The sequence below is a fragment of the Pleurodeles waltl genome, chromosome 10, assembly GCF_031143425.1.
Source record: "Pleurodeles waltl isolate 20211129_DDA chromosome 10, aPleWal1.hap1.20221129, whole genome shotgun sequence".
Lineage (NCBI taxonomy): Eukaryota > Metazoa > Chordata > Amphibia > Caudata > Salamandridae > Pleurodeles > Pleurodeles waltl.
The window spans coordinates 343,783,887-343,809,085 of NC_090449.1; the positions used below are offsets into that span (position 1 = coordinate 343,783,887).

The following is a 25,199-nucleotide window of genomic DNA, read 5'->3' on the forward strand; positions in this document are numbered from 1 at the left end:
AATTTAGCTAAAAAATCTAATTCTTCCCACATTTCTGTGTGGGATCACCGCACCAGGACAAATTTCCTAGATGGTCTTCCAGCCTATTTTTATAAGACCTTTTCCTCTATTCTTGCACCTCATCTCCTCCGCATATATGAGGAGTCGGTGCGGAGGGGATCTCTGTCATCATCGCAGAACAAGGCACTATTGGCGTCACTCCCCAAAGCGGGCAAAGACCCACTGGAGCTTAGCTCCTATCGACCATTAGCAATGCTTAACACAGATTATAAAGTACTGGCCAAGACATTGGCGACGTGGTTGGTGCCCATGGTGCCGGACCTTGCGCATGCCGACCAGACCGGATTTGTGCCTGCACGTGATACCTCCTATAATATTAGGCGGCTGTCCCGGGTCATGCAGTATTCGAAACAGGACTGGCCGTTGGCAGGATGCCTGTTCCTTGACCTGGAAAAGGCCTTTGATTTCTTGGAATGGCCATATCTTTTTGAAATCTTGCGGCGATTTGGCCTGGGACCTCGCTTCCTCCGTATGGTTAGGCATCTATACAATAACCCCAAGGTCCGGGTCAGGACGGGTGGGAGTATCTTGGAACCGGTTGAGGTGCGCAGGGGCACGAGACAGGGCTGCCCCCTCTCTCCCTTGCTGTTTTCCCTTGCCGTGGACCCCCTGGTGGCGGTGCTACGTGGCCAAGGTCCCCACTGGAGCTTTGCGCTGGGAGACGGCCTGCACACTATATCATTGTATGCGGATGACCTCTTACTGTATTTCATGGATATCACGCATGTCCCCTCAGAAGTCGGGACAATACTGCAACATTTTGCCACGCTCTCCGGATTACGGGTTAACTGGGCAAAGTCATGCCTCTTTCCCTTTGACCCCAACACAAGGTTGCACCTCTCTGGTGTGGAGGTTCCCTGCAGCCACATACATTCCGATATTTAGGCACTCGCATCTATCACGAAAAAGAGGATTTGTTTGATGGAAATCTTGGTAAGGCGATGACGTCTATTAGATCCCAGATGTCCTTTTGGCGAACGCTGCCGCTCTCTGTAGCAGGTAGAATTGCCCTCTTGAAGATGATTGTGTTACCACGACTATTATACTATTTCTCCAACCTGCCATACTACATACCGATCAGTATCTTTAGGGAACAGGAACCTCAACTACGCAAATTCATCTGGAATAAAGGGCGCTGCAGTGTTGCAAGAAACTTTATCTGCCTTTAGAGCAGTGCGGTCTTATAGCACCTAACCTTGAGCATTATAACTTGGCCTCCCAGCTCCAGTGGGTGTCCAGATGGTTGGCGGGACTATATCTCTCTGACACAGCAACTACCACAGGGCCCTGGTCTCTTATGTGATTGACGCACCTGTTCCACCCACTCTCTCAGCACCCCCGGAGGAGCTCCTCCTCATGGTGGCCCACCACTGTTACGGCAGGTCCTTGCAGCTCACGAAGGGGACAGTCCCATTTGCCCCGGCCTTGGCGCTACTGGGCACACCTCGTGGCTCTGGGGCCATGTCAGAGGCTGAGCTCCGGGTGTGGCACACTGCAGATCTGCACACACTGGGCGATCTGTACAGTGATGGTAAGTTGATTATGTTTTCCACCCTGGTCGCTGACGTGGGCCTCCCGGTGGGACAGTTTCTGCTGTATAATTCACTATTGCGATCTTCATCGAGCAGGTGGGGAGACCTAACGACTGCCCCCCAACTCATTTATTAATACAATATACAGGGAGTGCAGAATTATTAGGCAAATGAGTATTTTGACCACATCATCCTCTTTATGCATGTTGTCTTACTCCAAGCTGTATAGGCTCGAAAGCCTACTACCAATTAAGGATATTAGGTGATGTGCATCTCTGTAATGAGAAGGGGTGTGGTCTAATGACATCAACACCCTATATCAGGTGTGCATAATTATTAGGCAACTTCCTTTCCTTTGGCAAAATGGGTCAAAAGAAGGACTTGACAGGCTCAGAAAAGTCAAAAATAGTGAGATATCTTGCAGAGGGATGCAGCACTCCTGAAATTGCAAAGCTTCTGAAGCGTGATCATCGAACAATCAAGCGTTTCATTCAAAATAGTCAACAGGGTCGCAAGAAGCGTGTGGAAAAACCAAGGCGCAAAATAACTGCCCATGAACTGAGAAAAGTCAAGCGTGCAGCTGCCACGATGCCACTTGCCACCAGTTTGGCCATATTTCAGAGCTGCAACATCACTGGAGTGCCCAAAAGCACAAGGTGTGCAATACTCAGAGACATGGCCAAGGTAAGAAAGGCTGAAAGACGACCACCACTGAACAAGACACACAAGCTGAAACGTCAAGACTGGGCCAAGAAATATCTCAAGACTGATTTTTCTAAAGTTTTATGGACTGATGAAATGAGAGTGAGTCTTGATGGGCCAGATGGATGGGCCCGTGGCTGGATTGGTAAAGGGCAGAGAGCTCCAGTCCGACTCAGACGCCAGCAAGGTGGAGGTGGAGTACTGGTTTGGGCTGGTATCATCAAAGATGAGCTTGTGGGGCCTTTTCGGGTTGAGGATGGAGTCAAGCTCAACTCCCAGTCCTACTGCCAGTTCCTGGAAGACACCTTCTTCAAGCAGTGGTACAGGAAGAAGTCTGCATCCTTCAAGAAAAACATGGTTTTCATGCAGGACAATGCTCCATCACACGCGTCCAAGTACTCCACAGCGTGGCTGGCAAGAAAGGGTATAAAAGAAGGAAATCTAATGACATGGCCTCCTTGTTCACCTGATCTGAACCCCATTGAGAACCTGTGGTCCATCATCAAATGTGAGATTTACAAGGAAGGAAAACAGTACACCTCTCTGAACAGTGTCTGGGAGGCTGTGGTTGCCGCTGCACGCAATGTTGATGGTGAACAGATCAAAACACTGACAGAATCCATGGATGGCAGGCTTTTGAGTGTCCTTGCAAAGAAAGGTGGCTATATTGGTCACTGATTTGTTTTTGTTTTTGAATGTCAGAAATGTATATTTGTGAATGTTGAGATGTTATATTGGTTTCACTGGTAATGATAAATAATTGAAATGGGTATATATTTTTTTTTGTTAAGTTGCCTAATAATTATGCACAGTGATAGTCACCTGCACACACAGATATCCCCCTAACATAGCTAAAACTAAAAACAAACTAAAAACTACTTCCAAAAATATTCAGTTTTGATATTAATGAGTTTTTTGGGTTCATTGAGAACATGGTTGTTGTTCAATATTAAAATTAATCCTCAAAAATACAACTTGCCTAATAATTCTGCACTCCCTGTATACAGGTTATGGGATGGGCGGACATCTGATCAGGTGGTTCACGGAAACACTCCGAACTCACCTGATGCAGGAGCATGGTACATTGCGTACTGCCTGGGAGAGAGAGTCGGACATGTTCTTCACGGATCTGCAATGGAGGTCTGTCCTCTCCAGACACACCACTATTACCCGCAATGCCAGATTTAGACTCATACAATTCTATATTATTCATAGGGCATACCTTACGCCAGCTCATATTAACAGATACTTCCTTCGCTGTGATGCAGCCTGTCCCCATTGTAAGCAGTTAGATGCAGATATCTTACTCATGCTATGGTCCTGCCCTTCCTTGCACAACTACTGGGGAGCTGTAGTCGCTTGTTTATCAGCATGCACAGCGCGCACACTACCACCCACATGGGAGACCTGCGTGCTGGGTTTATTTCCTAGAGGACCGCATCACAGGGCTATCGCACGATTCTTGGATCTGGGATTTATAACCGCCAAAAGGCTGATAACCCGCGGATGGAGGGCTGCCGAGGCACCAACTGTATCGGCCTGGAAACAATCATTTTTGACCTGGGTGGGAGCCAAGGGAATGGTGCTGAGGCGGGAGGATGCAACTTGGTCTGCGCAAATACCCCCTTTCAGGTAGCTGGGAAACGATGTTGTCACTCTTACAAACCCCAGAAACTGATCCTGACTTGGCGGGGATAGCCTAGCATTTAAGGTGGCCTAGCGACTATTGACCACTGGGGGCACCATGAAAGGGTTGCTGACACGTTTACCATTTATTGCCCCCTAATGCCATACAATTAAATTGGGACAATGAAGACACTAAGCACCAGGATTTCAAACACGGCTCAAAGCACACAAATGCACCCCCACAACATTGAGGGAATTCCACACGCGCGTAGACACAGCAATACTACCATCGCATATTTAAAGATAAGGTACTCCATTGTTTAGGACTGTTACTGTTCTTTATTCGTTATTATTCCAGGATTAGCATTAATATACAAATGCGTAATTGCCTGTACAGTCAAACGGACAGGCAAAGGAACGATAAGACGACTGATGCCCTGTGTTTCGACCCAGAGGTCCATCTAATTTATATGTGAAATGCTTATATGCAGGCTTAGATAGATTTGCTTGACTGTACACTGCGATGTACGAATTCGGATAAATAACTCATTGTCCTCTTTGTGATCGTTGTATATCTACTAATCATTGTTGGAAAGACTCACAAGTCTGTGCAATGTATAACAGCTGTACTTGTCCACTGTGTCAATAATACAATAGAATCAAACTGTTATGATATAATTGAAATGACAATAAAAAGATTCCTGAAAACCGGGACAAATTTCCTACCTCCCAACGTTCCCCTCAGTCTCCCTGTAAAAATGATACCTCACTTGGGTAGGTGGGCCAAGTGCCTGTGACAGGGAAGAGCCAAAAACATGTCGAAATTGAGGGGGAATGGGGTCCAAAAGGGTAGTTTGGAAAAAAACCTTTTTAGGCTGACAAGTGGGACAGAATTTCTATCGGTATGGATGAGACAATGCTGGGTGGTAAGAATTTTGTGGATTCCTGCAGATTCCTGTAGGTTCCATCACAAACATATGGGGAAATGTGTGATTTCCAGCAAAGTTGGAGGTTTGCAGGGCATTGTGGGTAAGAAAATGGTTCGGGGTGCATGTGAAGCACACCACCCTGGACTCACCCAGATGTTTAGTTTTCAGGTGTGTCTAGGTCTTGTGGATTTTTATACATGGCAGTGACCCAAAGCCAAAAAAATTCAGCCCTCACCATTCCTAGTGGGACGATTTTGAGAGTTACCACGCTCTCATGGCCCAAATGTAAAACCAAAACCTGAAATAATCAAATGTCCTCTTGCTTGCTGTGGGATAAGATATTTTAGTGTGCGGGGAGAGCTGAAAGAATGATACCCCCTTCAGTTGGGGTGGGGGCATAACCAGGCCCATACTGGTTGGTAGTCATCACCCGACTATATATATATATATTTTTTTTTTATTTCATGGCATCTGGTAGACTTTCTGCCTCCCGGGGTGTGGATCCGGGTAATTGCCCCATCTGCCCACTGGTGGCCAGACAAACTTTGGCCCCATTTATTTGGGGTGGGGGTATGGCCATAACCCCACCCTGTTATTTTGAAAAAAAATCTTCCCCCGTCTCTGGTGAGCTTTCTGCCCCCCCTTGGTGGCAGATGGGCCTTCCAAAAATAGGTAAATCTGCCCCCAATGGGGCAGATATGGCCAACTGTAATGTGTCCCCATGGGGAGCGACCCTTGCCCAAGGGGCTGCCCCCCAAACAAAACACACACATACACACACACCAATCCTTGGTGTCTAGTGGTTTCTGCACACCCTTGGGGGCAGATTGGCAAAACAAAAATTGCCCGATCTGCCCCCTAGGGAGGCAGAAATGGCCTAACTACAATTTGCCCCCAGAGGAGCGACCCTTGCCTAAGGGGTCGCTCCCCATACATAAAAACATAAAGTAAATAAAAATACATATATATCCCTGGTGTCTAGAGGTTTCTGCCCCCCCCGGAGGCAGATCGGCATAAATATATTAGGGCGATCTGCCTCAGGGGGCGGCAGAAATGGCCTAAAAATAATATGGCCCCCTAGGGAGCGACCCTAGCCCAAGGGGCCGCTCCCTTTATTAGAAAACACAAAAAAAATTACCTGGTGTCTAGTAGGCATTTCTGCCCCCTCTGGGGGTGGGGGGGCAGAAATGGCCTAAACACAATTTGGCTCCAGGGAAGCAACCCTTGCCTAAGGGGTCGCTCCCTGCACATAAAAGAATACAAAATAAAAAATCTCTGGTGTCTAGTGGGCATTTCTGCCCGCCCCCCCCCGGGGGCAGAAATGGCCTAAAAACAATTTGGCCCCCAGTGAGCGACCCTTGCCGAAGGGTTCGCTCCCTGCATATAAAAAAAATAAATAAAAAAAAGTCCCTGGTGTCTAGTGGGCATTTCTGCCCCCCCCCCCGGGGCCTAATTATATTAGGTGGATCTGCCCCCGGGGAGGCAGAAAAGACCTAAAAATTATTTGACCCCCTAGGGAGCGACCCTTGCCCAAGGGGCTGCTCCCCTAATGTAAATTTTTAAAAAAACTAAATTCCCTGGTGTCTAGGGGGCATTTCTGCTGCCCGATCGAATGCTCAGAATGACATCGAAAGAAAGGAAAAGCCTTTCCTTTCTTCCGATGTCTCTCCCACCCCCCTCCTCCCGAGCGGAAGAGAAATGCTAAGCATTTCTCTTCCGCATTGCGACAGGAGGCGACCTCTGATGAGGTCAGCACGCAATTGCGTGCTGACGTCATCAGACGTCACTGAGGTAGAAATCGGGGGGGGGGGGTCAGGGGTGAAAGCGGAAGCGATTGCCCTTTCATCCCTGAGGGGGGTGTGGGTGGGGGGCCCACGGGGAGCGCTAGCGCTTCCCCCGTGGGCCCGGTGCAGGAGGAGGTGGTCTCGTCCCGTGTGCTGGAACGAGACCACCTCATCCAAGGCACCGTAGGGGTTAACATTCACAAAGGGAATGAAGACCCAAGAGGACCCCTCCCCTTTTGCGAATATGTACCACTCCGACCTAGGTGTAGGTAAATTATTAATGTTTTGCAACTGAATTTTGGTTGAAAAATATTGGGATACTGCACACCGAATCAGTATTTGGAAGGGACGCTTAAAACATGCCAACTCAGAAAACTAAATAGATACTTGGTTGCAATCCAATCTTAGTCAATAAAAGTTTACCGACTCCTAAAATGGGACGAGTTTTTTGGTCGATAATTCTGAAATGGCGTGTTTGCAGCCTTAAAAAATGCTTTGCACATCTGGCTCCCAGTGCTTCAAGGCTTTCCAACTCCTTGTTTCTGTGTCTGTGCTGTCCGCCACTCCGTTTCTTCAGTTGCAAAATATTTATTCAGATCACATGCATCAAGTGTTCATTGGGTCTTGCATTTTCTCTGAAACTTGTTCATTAGGTAACTAGGACCTGGATATCGCAGGGGTGGGTACTTAGGGGGTCATTCCGACCCTGGCGGTAAAAACCGCCAGGGCCGTGACCGACGGAAAGCACCGCCAACAGGCTGGCGGTGCTTTCCTACCCATTCTGAACCGCGGCGGTCAGAAAAGGGGATCCGGCGGTTTCCCGCCGGATTACCCCTGGCTGGGCTGAATCTCCATGGCGGCGCTGCTTGCAGCGCCGCCATGGAGATTCTGACCCCCTTCCCGCCATCCTGTTTCTGGCGGTTTTTACCGCCAGGAACAGGATGGCGGGAACGGGTGTCGTGGGGCCCCTGGGGGCCCCTGCACTGCCCATGCCACTGGCATGGGAGGTGCAGGGGCCCCCTAACAGGGCCCCAACATGATTTTCACTGTCTGCTTAGCAGACAGTGAAAATCGCGACGGGTGCAACTGCACCCGTCGCACCCCTGCAACACCGCCGGCTCCATTCGGAGTCGGCTCCTGTGTTGCAGGGCCTTTCCCGCTGGGCCGGCTGTCGCTCCCTTGGCGGGCGCCCGCCGGCCCAGCGGGAAAGTCGAAATGGCCCCCACGGTCTTCTGACCGCAGAGCGGTCTTTTGACGGGGGAAGTTTGGCGGGCGGCAACCGCCGCCCGCCAAACTTGGAATGACCCCCTTAGTCTTGTTTGTGTTAAGCTTTTATGTAGTTACTGCTTTTTATGCACTATGTTATCATCTTCTATGACTAGCTTGTTGCCTTCTCTGTCTGCACTGTCAAAATGCAGTTTAGAATGACATAGTTATATAGGCACTGTTGCACATTCTAATTAATGAACAATGCAGCACAATACCAAGAATAAAAAAGCGAAATGCAGTTTGATAGTTACACACACACACACATACAAAGAAAATAGTACTGTCAGAGAATGTGCCACATGATCCACATTTGTTCTGCATAATTTTGGTAACCTTCTCACATAATTTGGTGATCCATGCTACATAATCCTAGTAGCCCTCGCCATGGTAAAGTCCTGCAGAGTGGTTCTGGAAATGTGATTATGAAATCCATATTTAGCAAGGTTCTATTAAATATTTTCCATGTTCCCCCTTGAAATATGGGGTTTTTAGGCAACTGTATTTTCTGCAATAAAAGCACTCAAACATATTTTATATTCATATGTGTATATTTTACCCAGTGGTAGTTAGGTCCCAGTTTCCATATGAAGAGTTTTTTTGTTTTCTCACTAACGTTTGTCCAGTTTGTCGAATTTGCACAAAACTCCCAAAAAGTTCATTGATCGTGGCTCCTTCAAGGAAAGTTTCACACAAATCCGTCAAGCGGAAGGTAAAATAAATTTTGGGAGGATGGGGTGACAGCCTTAAAAATGCAACTTTCCGTGTTAATTACAACGGGAAACTTTGTAGAAAAAGGCTGACTCAAATTATTCCAAATTCGGGGAAAAAGTTACACCTTTACTTAGAAAGCATACTTTTTTGCATTTGGAGCAAATCCGTTCAGCCATCTTCAAGAAATTAGCATTTAGAGAAGAGCTCAGTTTGTGCACCAATTTAAAAAAAGTTAAGGATATCTAGACAGTTGCACCAGCAGGAGTTACAAGGTACCAACAAATCAAAGAAAATAGCTGCTTCTGACTGGTAGATGGAGTTTAGTCTCCCCTTGGACAGTTTTCTGATATGATTGCCTGACTGCAACACTGGAAAAAATGCTGTGGTCGCCATTACAGGACTCGGGGTCTTCGAGTTTCTGGGTACTGAATTTTCAGAAACAAAAACGCCACATAAGGAGGCAGAGTAATCGGACTTTGACCCCAGGGCCCATGTAGGCAGCTCTATAGGGACTCTTCTTGATTAAAATAAAAAAATAATGTTGCCAATTTTTTCAACTGTACTACTGCAGGACTCATTGTGGCCCGTAAAGTACCTTTGTACTGAAAATAATAACAATCATTTACAATGCAGTGGGCCTTGCGTTTGCTCATGTTATAGCTATTAGCACTGTAAACTCCTAACCGGACTTTTCTTGTCACATAAACTGAAAATAAAAAGATAAACAGTTTCACATAAGTGAGCCAAAGGCCGCAAAGCACACACACAAAAGGAAACAGAAGTTAGCTTGCAGTGAAAAAGTCCAATTATCCATGTAACCAGCAAAAGTCCAATTATGTATGTAACAGGATCGATGTCAAGCAAAGCGCGCAACTACTGCCCCAGCGAGATCGCACTACCTACGAAACAAAGCGAAAAAGTAGTCCAGAAACCATATGAAAACATTGAGCCTCATATGTTTTCAGTAGTTGGTTGGTGCGCTCGAAGAGGGCTACACACTGGAAAAGGCATGAAGTATGCATGCCTTTCACTAATCAAATCAGGTGAATTTTAAAAGGCAAGCCCACGACCCAACCAAAGTGATGGGCGTGGTTAAAAGCCCATAGAGAGGTAACAATAGGGACAGAGTGCTTTGCACGCTTGACTCTAAAAAGGCTATATGCACTTGGAGTTGGATGTCCCTTGGTGGGATGGGGTTAGGGTGTGGCCACAGGTCAAGCCCTGCTACCAACGCTGCTTTGCAAAAGCAAAAGACGTTGCAGCTTGGGTTGGCTCTTCCCATGTTTTGTCGAGTGCTGGTACTCCTGCGTTTTGTGGAGTGCTGCATCTGACCAGCTGTATACAGACAATGTTTTACTCATCATTCGAAGGCTTGGGTGTAGGGCCTGGCAGCAAGCTCACCTTATGCCACGTCCAACCCAGCTGCACGGAGACTAAGGCTCTGTGCAACGCATGGGTTGGGTGTCCTGTAGTGGGAAGGGTGCAGGGCTAGCCACAGGCCAGGTCCTGCTCCCAACACCTGCTGTGCACAGCCGAAAACTGTGAGCAGTGAGGGTTAGCTGTTTCTGGGAGGGCAAGGGAAAACAGGCCATACGCCCAATCCTTGCTGTTCACTGCCGAACATTCAAACACACAGATATGACAAACAACATATTATCTTTTTCTATTTTTTAATCAAGAAATGTAGTTCTTCGAAGAACTGTTTTTGGTGGTTTTAAAACATTTTTATATATTTTTTCTTGTGTTTTTCAATTGCTTTACACTATAAAAAAAACAAGATATCTGAACTTGGACCTGAAAAAAAAAACATTTTGCATTCAAGTTAAAAAGCAGCCATAAACTTTCCCCTAGCTCCAGTTCTCTGCTTAAGCATGGAAATCACCTTACAGCATTTGGTGTAGTACAACTATATATTGGTGTTGAAGGACTAGTCTTGGTACAGGAACTCCAGGTTCAGCAGATAGTCCTGGAACAGAAAACGCGGAAGTCCCCTCTTCTTGTCTCCTTTTTGCAGTGTTCAGCTGCTGATTATTCTTCATCATACCTGACGTGCCAAAAGTGTACTCCTCGGCAAGCTGCTGGGTGGAGGCCTTGCAGGGAAACATGGCGGCCAGTTGAGAGCTGGACTGCGAGCTCTCTGTCGGGTGGGCATTAGAAGGCGTACTGTGACGCCAGCGTCAGGACGCGGAACCCCGGAATGGAGGTTTCGGAGGTTTCAGAGCGCAGAGGAGCAGAGATGTTGAGCTGGGAATTCCTGGCTCAGGACGGCATGGATAAACGACGGCGGCGGGTGAGGCAGTGGAGCTGGGGAAGGCGTGCGCTCCGGCAAGGGTAGTTGAGGAGCGGTGCCAGAGGCGCAAGTCAGTCTCTGGTGTGTGGGCAGAGGCTGCGAGGGGTGTGCGTCGTGGGAGACCCTACACTTCTCGTTGTTGCCTCTGTGGAGCGCTGCTAGAGAGTCCTGGGCTTCCCTTGAGGAAGGAGCCCACTGGAAGCTGGAGGTGAGGAGTTGGTGACTGCACAAGTGATTTACAGTGCATGTCGCCGATCAAGCGCCACCCTAGGGGCTCTCGGGCTGAGGTTGGTGAGGCAGGGAGCACAAGGAGAGGTAAGCCTGGGCCCTTGAGGCCAAACATTATTTCTTTTTCACCCCTAACGGCTGTCAACAAAAAAAAGGGTGAAAGCGGAGTCAGACTCTGTAGCGGGGGCGGCGAGAGGCTGAAGGCTGGACCTAAGGATTTACATATAGAGGGTTGCCAAACTGCTTTAAAAGGCAAGAAGGAGTTACCTCATAAGGAGGGTTTGGTAGACCCTTTTGTGAAAAATGATAGTGTGCCCCTGATTACTAAATATTTCCAGAGCATGACCTTTCCCCCGCAGGGCATAGCAGATACTCAACTTTCCTTTGGGGGTTTGGGGTCGATACAGCAGTCTGTGAGACATGATAATAATACGTTAAATCAAACAATTGAGGATTCTGTGGGAAAAATGGAGGCACCTTCTCCTATATCTACTCTGGTTGTAGCCGAATCTACTCCTTCAGTCTCCCCTGTGACTCACAGCCCAGTATTACAGGAGTTGTTAGTCTCTCTAACTAAAGAGATTAGGGAGGAGTTTGAGATTTCAGAAAATAATCAAGCCAAAATTCGGGAAGCTTGTGAGGTATTGGAGAGTAAAATTAATTTGTTGACTGATAGACTGGGCAAGTTGGAAGTCACGGTAGAGGATCAGGAAGAGCGTCTGTTGGCACATACCCAAGATATTTCACAGCTAAAACTCGGAGAGAAAATGTTACAGGATAAGTTGGAATTTTTGGAGAACAATATGAGGAGGAATAATATTAGGTGGTTAGGAGTCCCTGAGTGTTTGGAGGGGGAAGATGTTAAGGGGTATGTGATCTTCCTGATCAGGATGTTATTCCGAGTTTAGCTCATTTGAATTTGGAGGAGGATATCCAAAGAATCCATCTGGATCCATTTAAAAAGAGCCCCGGAAGGAAAACTCCTAGGAAGATTCTGATAAATTTTGCTACTTACGCAAATAAGGAGAGAATTTTGGCTGAAGCCCTTAAAGTTGGACGTTTTTCTAAAGGAGACTGGTCTTTCCGTATAAGATCAGATGTTTCTAGAGCAACGTTTGATAGGCAGTGGGAACTGGGGAATTTTGTACAAGAGCTTCGATCTCTTGGGGCTACAGTACAGTTGAGGTTCCCGGCTGCCTTACGTATCATGTGGAGGGATAAAATGCACAATATAAGAGATCCGGGGGAGGATCGGACTTTCATAGATCAGATAAAGGCATCACAGTAGGAAATGGGAAGTTTTGCCTGACGGAGAGCTCAAATAGGGGTAACATGATGGTTATACTAAAAGAGGAAGGGAGGGTTCCCATTGTGTGGAAGGTTGTTTTTTGGGAGAAGGGGTGGTTTTGCACTGGGTGTGGGAGCATGTGGGTACAAAAAGATAAAAATAAGAATATCCTCATAATTTGTCTAAGTAGGAGGGATGAGTGTGGTGTTCAGATTCACTTTGAAAAATGGTTAAGTACGGGGATCTACAGTTGAAGATTCTGTCATGGAATGTCAATGGTCTGAGGGTAAATCAAAGAAGGAGGAAGATTTTTGAGTATCTTAGATTAGCTAATGAGCAGGTCGTTATTCTGCAGGAAACTCATTTGCGGCAAGAAGAGTGGGAAAGTTGGCTTAAGCAAATGAAATGGGTGGCATGTAGTGCGAGCACCAATCAATCTTGTGCCGTTAAATGGGTGGCAATTTTGTTGAAACAATCTATTGGGGGAATGGTGGGTAATATGCAAGTAGACTCAAGGGGTAGATGGGTAGTGGTGGAAGTGTGTTTGTATGGGTATTGGATCACAGTGGCAGGTTACTATGGTCCTAATGTAGATGATCTGACATTGTTTCAAGAACTATATAATCTACTTTTAGCTGAATACCCAGGTGTGTTAGGAGGTGATTTTAACGTTCTACTGGATCCCGCTTTAGATAAATCTACCCCTAGGGGTACCATTAATTCTCCTAGAACTCGGTTACTGGTGAGGAAGGCTATGGTAGATTTAGGATTGGTCGATATATGGCATTGGAAAGTGGGTGAAGGATCTAGATTTACATTTTATAATAAGAAATATGGTCATAAATCTAGAATAGATTTTTTTTTTTTGGTACATAAGAGTCTGTGTGGAGATGTGATAAGTGTAGCTCATGCATCAGCACACCTTTCGGATCATTCAGCTACAAAGCTACTTCTGAGTCCTTGGGTGCAGGGTCCCGAGTCTAGTTGGACAATAAACCGATCTTTACTTCTAGATGATTTAATAGTGGAGGTATTAAAGAAGGATACAAGAGAGTATTTTGCTTTAAATTATGGATCAGCCAATTTATGGAATGTATGGAATGCATATAAGGCATATATTAGAGGGAGGTTTATTAGGTTGGCGGCTTATAGGCATCGAGAGGAGAAAGAGAAGTTAAGAAGTATTGAAGCATCTATAGCTGCCCTACAAGCACTAATGTATAATGCACAAAGGGAAGGGAAGGAATGTCAATTGGAGAAATTGGAGCATCAAAATGAAAAAGCGTGTTTGGATCTAGATCTTCTTCTAGAAAGCCGAAATAGGAACAAATGGGAAAGTAGTCAGTATGCGCATTACGAATATGGGGAAGGGTGCAGTAAACTTTTAGCCTGGAAGGTTAAGTCAGATCGCTCAAAGAGGTATATTTCATCGATTAAATTGGATACTGCAAGTCAGCCCTGTATTGACCAATTAGAAATAGAGAAGGCTTTTGTTTCCTCCTTTCAAGCACTATATACAGAGAATCTTGAGAACTCAGTGGAACAAATTAGAGAATTTTTGAGGGAAATTCACCTTCCTGTTTTGGACGACTCGGCTTGGCAGTTGTTAGGTAGTGAGATAAATGGGGAAGAGCTGGCCGAAGTTATAAAGGCCCTGAAGAAAGGGAAAGCGTTTGGACCTGATAATCTTCTAAATGAATTATACAAGGTACTTGGGGAGGAACTTATACCAATCTTATTGGAATTATTTAATAATATGCTTTTAGATGGGGCACAAGTACCTAAATCATGGAATGAGGCTATAATCTGTTTAATGTTAAAACCATGTAAGGACCCAATGTTGTGTTCATCATATAGACACATTTCACTACTTAATTCGGATTATAAGGGATTTATACAGAGATTCTATCTAGAAGACTCAGGAAAGTTATAGGTAATTTGGTTCATCCAGACCAGAAGGGATTTATCAAGGGTAGACAGCTGTATGAATTAACTTATGACTTACTTGCTGCAATAGATTTGCCACTACAGGAGGAGGCTCCTTTGGCAGTTTTGACCTTTGATGCTGCTAAAGCATTTGATCGAGTTAATTGGTCCTTTCTGCAGGTTGCGATGGAATTATTTGGATTGGGAAATTCCTTTATTAGAACTATTAGGGAACCGTATAGATCCCCGACAGCGAGGATTCTGGTTAATGGTATGCTGTCCCAAAAATGTAGGATTGGTTGTGGTACTCGACAAGGGTGTCCTTTATCACCTTTGCTTTTTGATCTGTATATTGAGCCTTTGGCAATTTGCTACGGGCTTGTGGGGATATTCTTCCCTTTCAGAGCGGGGGTGGGAAAAGAAAGTAGCACTTTATGCAGATGATCTGAGGATCTATACTAGCGATGTGGTGGGTTCTCTGCCTATTATCAACACATTGATGGAGCAGTTTGGTGGAATGTCAGGTTATAGAGTAAATACCAAGAAGTCGGAGATTATGGGGCTCATTCTGAGCACGGCGGGCGCCGCCCGCCTGGAGGGAGCCGCCAAATGACCGCACCGCGGTCATAAGACCGCGGCGGCCATTCAGACATTTCCTCTGGGCCGGCGGGCGCTCTCCAAAAGAGCGCCCGCCGGCCCAGAGGAAATGCCCCTGCAACGAGGACGCCGGCTCAGAATTGAGCCGGGGTAGTTGCAGAGGTGCGACGGGTGCAGTTTGCACCCGTCGCGTATTTCAGTGTCTGCATTGCAGACACTGAAATACACAGTGGGGCCCTCTTACGGGGCCCCCTGCAGTGCCCATGCCATTGGCATGGGCACTGCAGGGGCCCCCAGGGGCCCCGCGGCACCCCCTACCACCATCCTGTTCCTGGCGGGAGACCCGCCAGGAACAGGATGGCGGTAGGGGGTGTCAGAATCCCCATGGCTGCGGAGCGCGCTCCGCAGCCATGGAGGATTCCCCCGAGCAGCGGGAAGTCGGCGGGAGACCGCCGACTTTCCGCTTCTGACCGCGGCTGAACCGCCGCGGTCAGAATGCTCGTGGGAGCACCGCCAGCCTGTTGCCGGTGCTCCCGTGGTCGGTGGCAGAATGACCCCCTATGTGTTGGAATATGGCCTATGTTTCTCCACTAGTTAAAAGGGAGATAAAATATTTGGGAATTCATTTTACAGCTAATCTCAGTGATGTGGCAAAGGTCAATTTTGACAGGACCTATATGGAAACTAAAAAACTCCTTAAGGTATGGGCAGCTCTTCCTTTTCTATAATTGGCAGATCTAATATTTTAAAGATGTGTATTCTTCCAAAGTTTACTTTCTTATTTAATAATATCCCCTTAGAGTTTAAGTCATGCTGGTTTCAAAAACTACAGGGTGACATATCCACTTTCATTTGGGCTTCCAAGGGAGTAAGGATAGCATGGAAGAAGTTATGTAGAAAGAAGGAGTGGGGGCGGATTGCATCCCCAGATTTCTATAGGTATTATTTGGCGTTCCAACTAAAGAATATTACAGTTTTGTTGAATAAGAAGTTAGATCATTCTCCTGTTTGGAAAGCTTTGACGGTGTATCTTGCGGTGGGAGCTGATAATTTTTTGTACAAATTTGGGCACCCGAAGTTTTTTAAGAAGGTTCGATTGAAGATCCCTAGACAACCTTGTAAGGTTTGGTTGCAATTTTGTAATGCGCTAGGGATACCTTACTATTGTAGCTCCTCCCCCCTTTTGGGATTCACCAGGTACTCCTGAATGTCTTATGGATAAGTTATCAGTCCCACTGAAAGTTAATGGGTGGAAGGGTGGCGGCAGATTATAGAAGATTCTGAATTAATATCTTGGTCTGCATTTCAGGAGTGAACAGGGGAGACAATTTCCAAGTTTAAATATTACCAGCTATCTAGCTGGGTTAAGTCTCTCCATGCAGGAGAAATTGGGAGGAGTTCTTGGGAGGGAAAATTATGTCAGACATCTATTAATAAGGACGTCGCTTTTTGGTATCAGGCGCTACTAGATGCAGCAGAAGATGATTCATGCCTCCCGGTGTTGAAATGTGGGAAGATTTTTCCGACTTTAGACATTACTTCCCTATGGCAAAAGTCATGTTCTAGATTGTGGTTTACTATTAAATCGGCGGCAATGAGGAACAATCATTTGTTCACTTTTCATAGGGTATATTGGTCACCAGCTAGATTAACGGCCATTGGGAAATCTAGGAAAAATTGTCCGCGATGTGGGGATCCTAATGCGGATGATCTCCATATGTTTTGGCACTGTCCAAATTTGATTAAATTTTGGGAGGATGTAGGAAGTATTCTTAAGGTAATTTTTGGTGAGAATTTAGAAATAAATCTTTTAATGGTAATGTTTGGGGTATGTGATCCAGAATCTATAGGTCAGAAAGTTTCTGTGCGGCAGGAATGTTTGTTGTTTGTATTAATGCTTTTGGCTAGACGGGAAATATGTTGTAAATGGGTGAACTAATTACCTCCCACCGCTCAGGAATGGCAATCATCAGTAATACGGTTATGCAGTATGGAACAAGCTGGTCCTCTTAGAAGTAGAGATGATTTTTGGGCAGTCTGGGAAAATGTTTATCAGCACTAAATATGGTTGGATTGTGTTATGTGTTTTCCTTCTTTTTCAAAACCAAGTCCAATGATTAAAATTCTCTCTACCCAATGGGTATCGCTTTGGTATTACCACAGTCTGAGTAAAATGGTAAGGTGTGGCCGATGGCATACGTGGGAAGACTTGGCACATTTAAGACAGGTGGTTTGGCCCATTGGTATTGTGGGGTCTACTTCTTGTAAGCACAAATCAAAGGTTTCTCCTACCAAAGCGTGGGCTGTGGAAAGAGGACAAAAAATAAAAAAAATGAAAGCAACCATCTGCTTGGTCACTCAGGGTACACTACTCAAAATATAAACCCACAATAGTCAGAAAAAAACACAAAAACACATATAGATTTTTCAGAACACCATTTCCTTATTGCTATTCTGCGATGCCACGCATCTGTGCCGACCACCCAAGTGCATCATGATATCTGACAAAACCCTCCTGCAACATTAATCGACTACGCAATAAACTGGTCTTTCCATGGCTGCTTTATTGCAACATGACAATTTAATTGTACTACTTTCGACATCTGCTGCAACACAATCAGCTAAACCTGAAAAATAATTAGTTGTGGGCAGTTATTTGCAGGGAAAAAACATAAATTTACAGCAGGTCACATGCACCTTGTGTAAACAGGTGCCACATAGAGGTAAAGCTGCCTAGTACTTCAAGGTGATAAGCGGGATGTAGCAGCAGATTCTGGCTGTGCATCTCAACCACATAGTTCAAGCTGTGTGAAAAAAACGACAGGGAGAAGAAGACGTAGAAATTGCACCCATTGGAAGTACAATGTCAACAACAACAGGAAAGCGATTACAATATACTAACTACATTTCGCTATATAAAATGTGGGTTTCCAGATAGCCAAACAAAACATTTTTTTTTTACCAACGCTATGGAAGACCTGCAAAGAAGGAGCACAAAGTTTTGTTGAAAAAATAATTTAAAAAAGTATGGTATATAAAAAGGTAAAGTTAAAAAATACAGTAGTTTAACACTTAAAAACGTTTCTAAAAAATTCCAAAACACAAAAGTTTTTAAAAAAAAACTTTTAAAAAACCAAAAAGCCATAACAATCCAATTATCCAGGAACAAACGTCTGCATCCAATCTTTTCTGCACACAACTAGAGAGCCTGCGCAGAGGATATCAAGTAGAAAACTTGCAGAGGGTTGGACATGAGGTTTTGTTGGAGGCCAGGTCTTGTGCCCAAACTCCACTGTGCATGGTTGTAAACCAAGCACATTGAGGAGAAGAAGTGGTCGCTCACTTGAAGAAGGTGTTACAACTGGTCCATAGAATACGATTTTTAAAAAAAATCACCGACAAAAAAACAAAGGTTGAAATGATGTTACAGCTAGGTTTTGTAATGTGATCTGAAATTGCGTTAAAGAATCTGTGAAATTCAGTGAAAAAAACAGCTGCTACAATTTGAGTTTTCGTAATGATTCAACCTGATAGATGGCCAAATTCCTTAGCTACATTCTCTAGAGCTGCATGTGGTCACCAATACTCCATGAATGATGAAATGGATGAACCATAACTTTTCTTTCCAGTGATGTCCAAATACTGACATATATTCCTGGTTTTTGTTGAGTGTCGCATGTAGCCAGCTGTATAGAGAAGTTTTTATTCCTCATTCGGAGCTAGAGAAAATGGAAGGTGGACTCAGTCTCCATGAACAGAGGAGAGTTTGTTTGAGAAAATCATATTGTTCTACCCAACCGTGTAATTCCCTTTAGCATTTCCCACCGCAGAACTATCAAATTTGTCCTGAAATTAAAGTCATGCACGGTCTGATTGATTTGGGAGGAATGTTGACTGCCTGTCTAAAATCCAAAATCCTTACAAAATACCTTTCTACCCACAATCTGCTGGTCACCAAGGTTCCCTTTGTAAAAGCTTATGTCCATTGCCTAATATTTAAGGGTTTGCAAAAGCTATTTTTGCACTCAACAAAGAACTCGCCTGCCTTCTTCTAGACTAACATTTTTTTCCACTCAGTTGAGTCCACACAATGGTTGCGGTGCCATATAACCAAGAGGTTGAAAGGGTCTACCTTTTCCTGCCTGACTTATGGATACTGAATATACCAGGCATACATTTCACTTATGCTAAATCAATTCAGCATAAATGGAGTCACTTACAGGACTAGCATTTGAAATGCCTACTTTGGGAAGAAGATTTTTTTTTTTTTTTTACCAAATCACAATGTAGAGAGAGGGCTGCAACTTTGATACATGAGACGCTCCAATGAAGCAGCATCTAGAGTACTATGCAAAAACAGTGGGGACACTTCTACAGACCTCTGGGTACCTTTCGGGATGCTCATCGTGTAATATAGTTTAAGGAGAAAGCAAAGGTAGTTTCCACATTTTATGTATAAATTCATAAAAAATAAACACTTCATTCTATCATCTCTCATCATTGGGAAGTATATTTCTGAAAAAGCAGTGAGCTAAGATGGCAGCATTAATTGAAGAATGTATATTTTAGCTACAGAGTGCACCTGATTTACTATAAGTACAAGCATCGCTTGGACTACAACACAGCAAAACTTCACAAAATACAGAGGGCAACCTCTGATTCACTTTAATTGTGTAGGGCAGAGGTCGCTGATTTATTTCCCTCTCTGGTAGATGCTCTGCAGAAAGGATCTTCTATGAAGGGCTTATACATACACAAACTGTTATCGTGGGGAAGATTTGCAGGTTAGCCTGCTCAGATTCTGTATTATGTCTGTGGAGTAAGAACTACCACCTCACACAAAATTCCTCAAGGTTGCCACATTCATATCCCACACGACTGGTGCACAATATTGGTGGGTACCTTCTCCACTGCACCGGGAGGACTGGCAAAGGCATATATCATATAATTGACAATGAGGATTCTTTCATGATCAATGTGAGCCAAATGTGATGCCCATGGATACCTGGCCTGAATTTTATATATTTCTTGCTGGGCTTGTGTACTTCCTACTGGTTTAGAACAAGGTTACTGCCTATCTGTCTTATATGGTTCACATGAGCATATCTTGCATGAAACAGAGGGTTAGTGATATTTTTGGTGGCCTGTTCTGAATGAGGAGACAAGTGAAGACAAGATTCAGAAAATAAGCAGTGTGTTTTCAGGCTGAGGGAGTTACAAATTTCATGTACCACACATGGGGCTAAATCAGGTGCTAGGAACCTTGGAAATTAATTGACATTGCATTAAATAATGTAAACGGAATAGGTGATCACTAGGTGGTAACAGGGTCCGCTTTAAGTCTAACATACTGCAAGATTTTTTTGTTAAAGGATGCATTCAATGAACCATCAGCGAAGGTTGGCCAGGTGAAAAAATTAATGTAGGTGATAATGGTGCATAACTAATGGGTAGTAGTTGCGGGTTTGTAATGGACCGAAACTGTACCATCATGGTATCTACTAACTTCAAAGGGCTGTTTGAAAAGCAACAACTAAGGGAATCTGTCAACAAGTTTTCTTTACACTGCCTAGTGCCCCTGCATCCACTTACTAGGAGATCCTCGGGGGGGTGGACCTAAAAACTAGCATGAAGGTGTCATTAAGAAGGGATTATCACGATTCACTAAGTCCACCTGCCTCCACTCATCCGCATCACAATTTGCTTTTAATTGCACTAATCCTGGCAGAGCGTGGACTAAATCAAATTCCGGGCTGAAATGTACAGTTTTCCAAAACAGCACACAAGAATATGTTTGTATGTCATGTGGGGCAGGCATATATGTTTCTAAAACAAACTCGAGCCAGTTTCATCAATTATACCTTACGTCCCTTCTCACATAGTGGAAACTCCAGTCTCGAACTTGTGGGTGATAGAGCGATGTTTTGAAGAAGATGAAAAGGCATTAAGAAGCAATTAATTGACCCAACATGCTGCATTTTGCTTTTTTCTAGGCTGGTAAATGAATAATTTTCGATATATTTACCATACAATTTGACTTTTTGGATAAGAGTATTTTCACTGTAATCTGCATTTCCACATAATCGAGCACGGATAAGTGGTTGAGTGGTTTAAATATTTACACATCAATACTTCACAGGTGGGGAAGTGACGAAGTTGATCACAGGCAGGGATTTAACCATTGTAATATGCAGTCACTCATTAAATTTAACACGCTATCAAGTTAAATCCCAGGATATGGATTGTCTAAAGCAAGAGATGCGACTAACGGTACACAACGAAGTAACTTTCTTCTTTGAAAGTTTTGGGGTGTACTTTAAAATGGACACTGTGGAAGACAAACATATGTCTTAGCTTGTTTTATGACCTTGTTGGTCATCGAATGAATTCGCATAAGCCTCAGATTCAGATGCAAAGCACTATGCCTGCTTAAAAACAGACATCTTCAGAGAACAAACTCCGGAAACATAACAAGGTTAATGGCAGGAGCGAAGGAAGCTGACATGAAGGCCACTCCCGGGGAGGCCCGCCATTGCAGCAGAGTCCTACGTGCCAACCACCCAGGAGTGCACCTGTCCTACCACGCTGCTAGGGCCATGCAGAATGCTTGTGCTGGTGTCAGGAGGGCCATTTAAATACACACGTGCAATGTGATGCCAACAATATATTAAAGTGTCCGTATACATACATATAATTATTCTAAAAATAAAACGTATAGCATGATTCCATTTGTGCTGTACGTATCTTCGACCAATGTTTATTTTGTTCAAATATGATACAACAAAATAGGCTAAATGAAAAAAGGCACGTTCCTGTTCAGTTGGGAAACTCACACGCTTGCAGCCGTGCCATAGTACGTATTTGCAGACCCCGAGCAGTAATCTGGTAATCAGACCCTACGGTTCACATCAGACTGCCCAAATACCCTACAACTTCAATACTAAGATCTCACTCATCTCTTCTATTGCACCGCACTCCTGATCGGTGGCACGCCAACACTCCGGTACTATGAAGAAACAAAGCTCCTAATCATGGCTCAATAAAGGATGCCCTCAACGCAAAAAAGATAAACTGTTGCAAATATCCACAAATGATCCACGTATGACCAAAATGTGACCTCTCACCTCCAGCTGGTGAAACTTAGATCATTCACCTAAACCTCCATGTCTTCAAATATGACGCCACCAATTAATTAAACCCTACTGGAATCTAATATGACAAAAGTGTTGGATTTGAGTAATCTCTGATTGGAGCACGGAGATGGCAGATCACTTGTCTCATGATGAAACTAAGGGCCTTTTACATATACCTTGTGGATTTAACTCTAACCCATGTCAGCAGCAATGAAAAGTGGCCACCACATCACAAATAACCAAGGGGAAACTAGCTCATAATCGAAACCTAGTTCCCAAAAGTAGTACACGAACAACTGGCTCCCTGTCCACAGAACACCAAAGCCACCTCGCACCCTCTTTGGTGCCCCTTGCAGAACACATTTCAGGAGAGAAGATCCTTCCTTCCAATTTCCCTGCTGTACCTGGTCTGTGGCCCAACAGCAAACTTTTCATACCATTGCTAACATTACAAATACCACCATAGATATTAGAAAAAAAGCTCCTAAAATGCGCAACCTTCCAAATAAGTGGCTACAAATGCATCTCAAGGATGCAGATATAAATGAAATCCCTAAAGGCTCCTGTGGATCTGATGTCTTTGTGGAATCTCAAACACAGACAGAAGAAATACACTTTCAACATCTACTTGCATTGAAATATTTAAACTGAACAAAAAATTTCATTGAACTGGACTCACAATATTATTGCACTGGGATCTAATATTATCAGACTAGTATATATAAAGGTGATATAAAATATCACTGAACCGATCAGACCATATGATGAAAAAGGAAATCCAAAGTGTTGCAGTACTGAAGGAGACATACAATTGTAGTAAACCGGACAAAAAGCAACATAAACCTGGGAATAAAAAACTACTGCAATAGGCATTCAATATTATTCAACTGAACATTTATATTATTCAATTAGGCATCCAATATCATTGAGCAGGGCAATCTATATAACTGCTACCCATTTAGTTTCCACTGTCCTTTCCAAACAACTGCCTGCTAGCAAAGCTTTGCTATTGGGTATTTGTGAAAGCATAAACTGGCCCAGGTAATCACCAATATCCAGCACCTTACAAGTGAATACAAATACTCCTCAGTGAACCTGTGAAATTAATTTAAAACCCTGAAATTAGATCACTCTATTAAAATTAAACCAGGACGTGATTCTGCACAAACTCAAGAACTTCTAAGGGAAGTAAACTCTACATTGATTTCTCCTATCGCTACACATCCATGATGCCACTGCATGTCTCAACGATGATATCGGGTGGATGGATCTCCCATCCTACACAGCATGCTATAAAGGACACATTTTCTTTAGGTATCCCAGGCACCTATCTTAAAGCACACTTAGTGGTTGGCAACTGATCTCAATGGGTAAACCCTAGATTGACTGGCTGATGAAATGACTAGCATGGGTATATCACTCACCTCTGTGGCCTACTTGCCATCACAGTATCACTGTTTAAGTGTCACATCACTCACTAACTACTATGGCATCAGCAGTCACCTCCGTGACTAGCCTGAGGACTCTGACACACAAAGTATAACAACTGTGGCAGTGCAGAGGCCAGAGACAGCCCTGGGGTAAGCACTTACCTCCTCAGCCTGCTTGCGCAGGGCCTTCTCCCGCTCATACTGCGTCAGCAGTTGCTCGTTGTCCTCCTTCAGCAACTCCAGCTCCACCTCATGCTCCTGGTTCTCCGTCAGCACAGAGTCCAGGTTCTCCAACACATTCACCACCAGCGGCATCAGTTCCTTGACCACCTCCTCATCGTAGCAGCGGATCAGGCGCTCAAACTCCCTGTAGATGCTGTTGGCAAGGCCTGACACCCGCTCAGACATGACCGAGCCCGAGCAGTAGTCATCCTGGTACACCACCCCATCGTCGATCTGTATCTCCATCATTTTGGCTTCTAAATGTTGGTCTATCACTTAGGGCAAGAGGGCAGCCTCCGGCGGGCGTTTGTATGCCTTGATAGGCACTGATGGTTTCTTTTTTTGTGATGTTGATTTATATATACAGAATCAGATGCAGAAATAATGTTATAGGTTGCAGATTTAAAGAAAAAAACGACTACACGCCTTCCCGGTCTCCCATTTAAAAGGGAGCTATGTTGCTTCTATGTTTACCAGTCAATTATACAGGTGCAGGTTTGGGTGTGTTTCTGCAAGAGTATGCCATCCTTTGGTTGGCCAGTGTCCGGCTTACTGCGGGATTCATCCAAAAATCCAGGCAACCTCCCTGGTCCTGCCGAACAAGTCCCTTAAAGGGACGGATCAATTTGCCCTTGTTTAATGGTGATAAAAACCGTGAATAAAAACAAAATCTTTTCTTTTAATTCCCCATCGTGGCACGTCGCTAAAGGACCGATGCGTCCATCCTACCGATGGGCCGGGTTTGGGCAGTGAGAAGGCATCTTCGCTTTTCTACAGCCCTCTCGCATCCATTAATGATGCACCTGACTCTGCGCCCCCCTCCCCCTGCCTCTCAGCACAGACCCCAAAAAGACCCCTGCAAAAGGCACAGACACACCTGAACGCGTCCAAAAGCCGGCTCGCCTCGTTTTTGCCGTCTGGTCTGCCTTTACAATGACAGCAGAAGCGTCCACGGCGGAGCCTCCTCCCTGCCGCCTGTGACAGTCCTCCTTGGATCCGCTGGGCTCGGCCTCCTCCCTCCCTGGTCCCCCGGACCCCTCCCTGACCGGGACTGCTGATCTGACGTCAGGCTGTCTGCATTCTGGGTAGAGGGACCAGCTGATTCATTCTACTGCCGCCACCTGCACTCATGCTATTTCGATTTTTTTTTACTACCCTTCTATGCAAAGAAAACAGACGGCGTATATTATTCCCGCCCATAAATAAAAAATACACCAGAGCTTGGAGTGGGAGTGCCTGTTCGGACACCGTATTGTCCAGCTTCAAGTAATTGTGTGTCCACTGTCGTCACAGAAGTGGAGAAAAATGGTCCGAAAAGGGCACTCCCGTACCCACGGTGTCAGTGCCGAGGCGGTGGTACCTGGACAAAGCGCTTTGATGGTCAAACATGATCCTCCCATGGGTCCAACGGGTTTGCCCCCGCCTCTCCGCCAAGAGGGAATGGTTTATAAAATTATTGTTGTGGGCTCAGG

The 25,199-nt window shown here is 44.9% G+C and overlaps 1 protein-coding gene across 6 annotated transcripts in view; it reads right to left on the reverse strand.

The window, feature by feature from the left end:
* Positions 1–24,746, reverse strand: part of MAPK8IP3 (mitogen-activated protein kinase 8 interacting protein 3) — a 729,083-nt gene extending 704,337 nt beyond the window's left edge. For 3 of the 6 annotated variants that reach the window (XM_069210571.1, XM_069210567.1, XM_069210566.1), the window contains exon 1: positions 23,668–24,746. In XM_069210571.1, the coding sequence (XP_069066672.1) occupies positions 23,668–23,976 (309 nt within the window). In that variant the 5' untranslated portion in view covers positions 23,977–24,746. The remainder of the gene's footprint in view (positions 1–23,667) is intronic. The other 3 variants (XM_069210572.1, XM_069210569.1, XM_069210568.1) reach the window with 1 other exon arrangement.
* Between the last annotated feature and the right edge of the window lie 453 nt (positions 24,747–25,199).